Raw genomic sequence first — 5,818 nt, 5'->3', positions numbered from 1 at the left:
CAGCTGTTCGTTTTGAGTCACAGCAGGATGTTCATTTAGTCAATTATGTTTGTATTTATATTAAAGCAGACAATAAAGCAGGACACGACTGCATGTGACTGTCAAGTTGCTACTGAATAAGTCTGCATTGTCTTGATTTCTCAGTCGCTCAAAGATTTAGTTTTTAAATGCCGAGACACCCAAAACAGTCAGCTCGAGGCTTCAAAAGAGGACTCCATTAACCAGTGTGTGTTGTCACTGTGTCTATGGTCCTCTAATCTTATGACCATCTACTGGTAGCAATTCAAACTGTTTTAATAAACATAACATTGATTTTAAGTAATTTAAGTTAAAAAAAATTTTTTTTTATTACTTTACTAATCAAAAAAAGCTGAATCCTCTCAGTAGACAGAGCTGAACAGAGGCCTTCAGCACATTTAAGCGCAGCAAGAAGCAGAAAGAGGCCACAAAGAGAAGGGGAATTTCCCACTAACCCACAACGAAGAACAAAGCAAAGCGAAATGAGTTGCAACACAGACAATATTGGTTACAGATAAGAAACAATGCAGCAAGTGGGAAGCCTGACAGCACATATAGAAACTAAACCATAAGTAAAAGCCATAGGCTTCGAGAGAAGAGCTCCACCGGTGCGCTTCACCCACTTCCCTTCCTTTCTACACTTAAGGAGCCTGGAGGGGATTCACTCACAGCTTTGGCGATGACATTCTTCATGGTGCCGGAGAGGGCGGCCGCCATGCCAAAGCGGCCGTTGTTCAGGATGTTCATTGCCACCTTGAATCCGCCTCCGATTTCGCCCAGCACGCACTCGGCCGGCACTCGCACGTTATCAAAGTAGACCTCGGCCGTGTTGGAAGCCTTGATGCCCATTTTCTTCTCCGGAGGGCCACTGCGAGACAGAAGTAAGGTTTGCGATGATGGGAAGGAAGAAATAAAAAGTTTCATCCACAACAAAAATAAAGGGTTTAGTGGCAAACAGTCTGCTAAGTTAAGAAAAGGGGCGCTCACTGTGTCACTCCTCCAAAGCTCCTCTCCACAATGAACGCCGTGATCTTGTCCTTCATCTCCCCGGTTTTGGGGTCCTTCATGGGCGTCTTGGCGAATACAGTGAAGATCTCAGCCAAACCTCCGTTGCTGAGGAGAGAAGGTTATTTAGAATGGAGTGGCCATTACTGTGTGTCGCTGGATGCACTGTGTAATTCTGCCCCCTTGTGGTGAAAGCACGAAAAAGCTTCAGCTGTCAAACAGTCAAGCTTTACTTTAAGATTACTTTTCAAATACGTCAACTCTAAAAACGGGAGTTTTAAAAGGACTAAACACTGATTTAGACACTAATAAAATAAAATAAACATTTAAATGCTACAAGTAATAAAATCAAAGCTCCCTCACACACAGATATAAGACGGTTAAACTACTTATTCATATTTTATTCATGCGTGACGCCAGTGAGCTGTTGCTTCTAAGCAATCACACAGCATCTCACGATTAATGACAGACAGTAGCACGTACTCCCCAGTCTTCGTGTAACAGGAAGTTGTACTCAAGCGAGAGAAAGTGAGACAGGTGTCAGCTGCACTAACCACTGCGGTCGTGCATTGCTTTGATGAGAGAAAGCAAGTGGTTGTTCAGAGGGTACACAGTCTTATAACCACCAGAACTTGTGTGTAGTGCAAAGTGTCTCAGCTCAGCAACATTTTGAAAACCATTCAAGCATATACAGAAGAACGGGATCGAAAGCGCTTAAACATAGGCAATAACTATGCAGAGAACGTTGAACCCTCCTCAGCAGACTGTGCTGTGGTTTGTCCGGTTTTCTATTTTAGGTTTGTCATCAAGTCGGACTATTTTTTAGCAAACTATTCACCAAGAACTTCCTTGGAGTCCTCACCTGATCCAGATCTTGCTTCCATTGAGGGTGAAATACTTTCCGCAGGGCGACTGGACGGCAACGGTTTTGATAGAGGCGGCATCAGAACCGCTGGCTGGTTCAGTCAGGCAGAAGGCGGCTATGTGCTCGCCTGGAGTAACACACACACACACACACACACACACACACACACACAGAGTCATTGTCAAAGCAAAAATTTACAACAAAAATTACTAAGCTTTTCTTTCACATGAAGTTAGACTTTTCTAGCACAGTGTGTCCCTCCAACACTCTGGCTTTTTTAGCTTTCATAATAAACAGACAGAACGTCTCCAATCTTCTACAGAGCTACAGTTTACCTCGAAATCCAGATGCTGATGCTGGTATTCTTACCTGAGGCGAGTTTTGGCAGATATTTTTCCTTCTGAGCTTTATTCCCAAAAAGCAAAATTCCCTTGAAACCAATAGACTGGTGTGCACCCAAAGTAATACCGACCCCCAAATCATGACTGCCAACGATCTCAACCAGCCGGGCGTACTGTTGGATGGATAATTTCCGTTAAACTTTTTAAAACCATTGCCATGTTGTCAATATCATAATTAAGTCAAGCAAGCTGTACCTGAGTATTTGAGAGGCCAATGCCACCCAGGTCAGCTGGCACCTGCATACCAAAGGCACCCATCTCCTTCAGGCCCTCCATGGTGTGATCCTCCACTTTCTCCAAGGCATCGTTCTTGGCTGGATCATTTACCTCCTGTCCACAGGGAGCAGAAACATGGAGGGGGAATCGGTGAGGGGAGGGTTTGGGGGTGTTTAGGAGTAGTGAGCGTGAGGTCAGACTAAGATTTACAATTACCTCGAAAAATTTGCTGCATGGCCCCACGAGCTCTCGAAGGAACTGCTCCTGCTCCTCATTGAGGACTGCGGCACATACAAACCATTACACTGACAACAGCTTTCCAGTTTAACAAAGCCAACCAGCAAAAACTGGCTTTAATTTTTTTTTTTTTAAATCAGGTGAGAACGTAAATACGTCTTATGGATTTACCTTGGGGAAAGGGAAAAACCTGGGAAGTTGTGATCTGCCCCTTGAAAATGTTGAAAGCAAATGATTTGGATTCCTGTGAAAAGATAAACCAAACAGTAACATTTAAGTTAACTCAAACACCACTGAAACGGCTCTATGGAGCTACAGGAGAGGTCAAGCTTAAAGCCCTTAGGGCCTAACAAACATGCATTGCTGTGATTTATGCTGCCACCTGCTGGTGAATTGAGAACACTGAAAGCCTCTGTGTGTTGTGTTTAAACAGCAAAGAAATCAGCTTTAAAGAGGGACCCATTCTTAAAGAAACATGTGCCCTATTGCTCCTAGGATTCAAACCTTTTACTTTGAAAATAAACAAAGTCGACTGGCTGATTTTAACCAGATTTTGGCCATTATAAACGTAAGACTTGCTTATAAAGCAGATGGTAAACATACAGCAGCAGCAGCTGTCTTCTTTTCCACTTTGGTGGCAGCGTCACTGCCGACTGCTGCAGGCTTCTCCAGCACTGCCTGAAACCACAAACAGAGCAGAGGACAAAATTATATAAATTATGTTTAAAATGAATAAAGGGAAACAAGTGAGGAAGCTACAAACTCTCTTTGCAACAAAGCTTACAAAACATACAAAATCACTGCTTAACCATACGCAGTGTCTGGTTGAGTCGTGTAAAAGGAAAAACACATCTGAAGGTTTACCACCATGTAGCCAACAGGATGAAGGTACACAGAAGGAGACAGTTTGCTGTCAAGTGCTGTTTGGTGATTAAATGTTAAGAGCACACAGGCTACAGTTTTTCCAGTTTCAATCGGGACACCAGCTCCGATCTCAACTAGGTGAGAGGTGAAGCCAAGGGTACAGCCACTCAGCTGAGTGCTGAGTATGTGGTTCATGTTTTTAAATCTGCTGTAAACTACAGCACAACAATTGCCTTTTGTACCCGATTCATAATTAACTCCAGTAAAACTCCCAGTGAATTGCATTTTAATTTCATAAAGACAACATTTATTACTCCTCACAATAAAAGTATTTATCACAGGGCTGTCATAAAGTTCTGCTTTTAACTATACAGACAACACCCTGTGAGCTCGTGTTTATTAAAAGCACGACCTTGGAGCAGGATTTACATGTGTTTATTTTATTAAAGCAACAAAATAGGTATGAACTTTGTTCCCAGCTAATAATTACTGTGTTGACCAGGACTCACTGCCAATTTCAAGTTAATAACCGTGTTAATAAACACAGCTGTTCCACTGATGCGGGGCCAGTGTGCAGTCAGGTCTGGCTTGGTACCAGATCACCTTCTGACTGTTTTATTTGAAGCAGCATCATTGGCAGAGGTTAAGTGTTTTCAATAAGAAGAAAATCCAGATGGACACAACCGGCACCTCCACATTGTCCTCCGTATCCACTAACACCAGTACTTCCAAGTCTGGCCAAGATATTTAATGGTGGTCTGCTGGTGTAGCTTTGTGGCCACTTATTTTTTTATAGTGCTGATCTCCATAAGTCACTAGTAACATCTCTGTGTAACAGCACCACTAGAGGCAATATCATTATTATAATTATAGGTATTGTCATAAGGCATTAGCTACAACATCCCCAGACTTTATATGTGCTGGTCAAAAGGACCAAACACTGTAAGAGGGACCTGGGTTCACACTAAGGTTGGGCGATATGTAAAAATTTTCCAGCTGACAATCGTCAGTCCAGTAATTGACAATAGGCGATATATTCAAGCATGCAAACTTACTAATAAGCAAATAAATAAATAAATCGCCCTTGTAAAAATGAATGACGGTAGCCTCAACCTATCGTCGATATATTCGTTCAATTGCCCAACCTTAGTTCACACCATCAATAATGATTAAAACATAAGCCCTGAAGACTCAGCAAACTGATTTTCTATTGATGAAGACCTCCACATCTCCATTTCTATTACACCAGAGGAATTAAGTAGTAGATAAACAATCAAAGGATAGAAAAGCCCCTGTTTTCCCCCAGAATCTACTTTAGAAATATTTGTTTTAATGTAATGCTTATGGATCCAGCACTATATGAGACCTCTCAGCAAATACAAAAACACAGAGTTTATCCCAGATCAAAGTTGACCTCTTGGAAGGATAAACTGGACTGGTTGGATACATTTGTGGCAATGACTCTGGGGTATCTTACTGTCCATTTTCCTGACACTTCTGACAATATGATAAACCCAAACTTTATTTTGAAATACATTTTAGGCTAAAAAAATTTTTTTTATCTCAGTGGTGGTGATTTTCTGTTGATAGCTCTTTTGTTTTCAAAGCAGGAAAAACTCTGATTTGCAGATAACAGTGGAAAATATTTCCTTGTTACTTCATAGCAATTTTGCTAAGCCAAAAGTTCACAGTCAATCTGAGGAAGACCTGCAAGACTTTAAAACTGCTTAGACATATTTATCATTACGACTTGTTTTACTATACACAAAGAAATAATATCATTATTAACAATTATAATAACAAAACACACAAACAAAACACACACACGATCACTGACTTTACAACTGCTGATAAATTTATGAATTTTTGTTTAAAACATTGTGGTAATGTCGGGTGTGCAAGCATCATGGCGAAACTCCACGTATGACATCATCGGCCTATTGTTTTTATTGTGAACGCTTGCCTGAGCAACTGCAGTGTCACCTTTAATACCTGGGTCACGTGAACAGTGAACTTTCCCCCAGTTTGAGCGGGAGGGGGTGCTGGAGTTATATCAGCCGCAAGTTGCGATTACCCAAACAAGGACACAGTCTCGATCAAATGTAGTGGAGCCACAGCGTGAAGCAGCCGTGTTAAACAGAGTAATGTGTACTTAATGCATTATAATGAAATACGATATAATAACGTAACGCACCTCGGCTGCCTGGCTTGC

General features: G+C 41.6%; 1 protein-coding gene across 1 annotated transcript in view; it reads right to left on the bottom strand.

Annotated features, from left to right (window-relative positions):
* Positions 1-5,818, bottom strand: part of acadvl (acyl-CoA dehydrogenase very long chain) — a gene marked incomplete at its 5' end in the record, with an annotated part of 17,058 nt that extends 11,240 nt beyond the window's left edge. The window contains 9 exons of the mRNA XM_005751557.2: positions 688-886; positions 1,006-1,131; positions 1,886-2,015; positions 2,258-2,402; positions 2,485-2,619; positions 2,722-2,786; positions 2,914-2,986; positions 3,346-3,420; positions 5,801-5,818. Of these exons, the coding sequence (XP_005751614.2) occupies positions 688-886; positions 1,006-1,131; positions 1,886-2,015; positions 2,258-2,402; positions 2,485-2,619; positions 2,722-2,786; positions 2,914-2,986; positions 3,346-3,420; positions 5,801-5,818 (966 nt within the window). The remainder of the gene's footprint in view (positions 1-687; positions 887-1,005; positions 1,132-1,885; positions 2,016-2,257; positions 2,403-2,484; positions 2,620-2,721; positions 2,787-2,913; positions 2,987-3,345; positions 3,421-5,800) is intronic.

This window comes from Pundamilia nyererei, unplaced genomic scaffold, assembly GCF_000239375.1.
Source record: "Pundamilia nyererei isolate P.nyererei 1_Seehausen unplaced genomic scaffold, PunNye1.0 scaffold00315, whole genome shotgun sequence".
Lineage (NCBI taxonomy): Eukaryota > Metazoa > Chordata > Actinopteri > Cichliformes > Cichlidae > Pundamilia > Pundamilia nyererei.
Note: the sequence above shows the minus strand (reverse complement) of the source record. Positions and strands in the feature narration are given on the sequence as shown.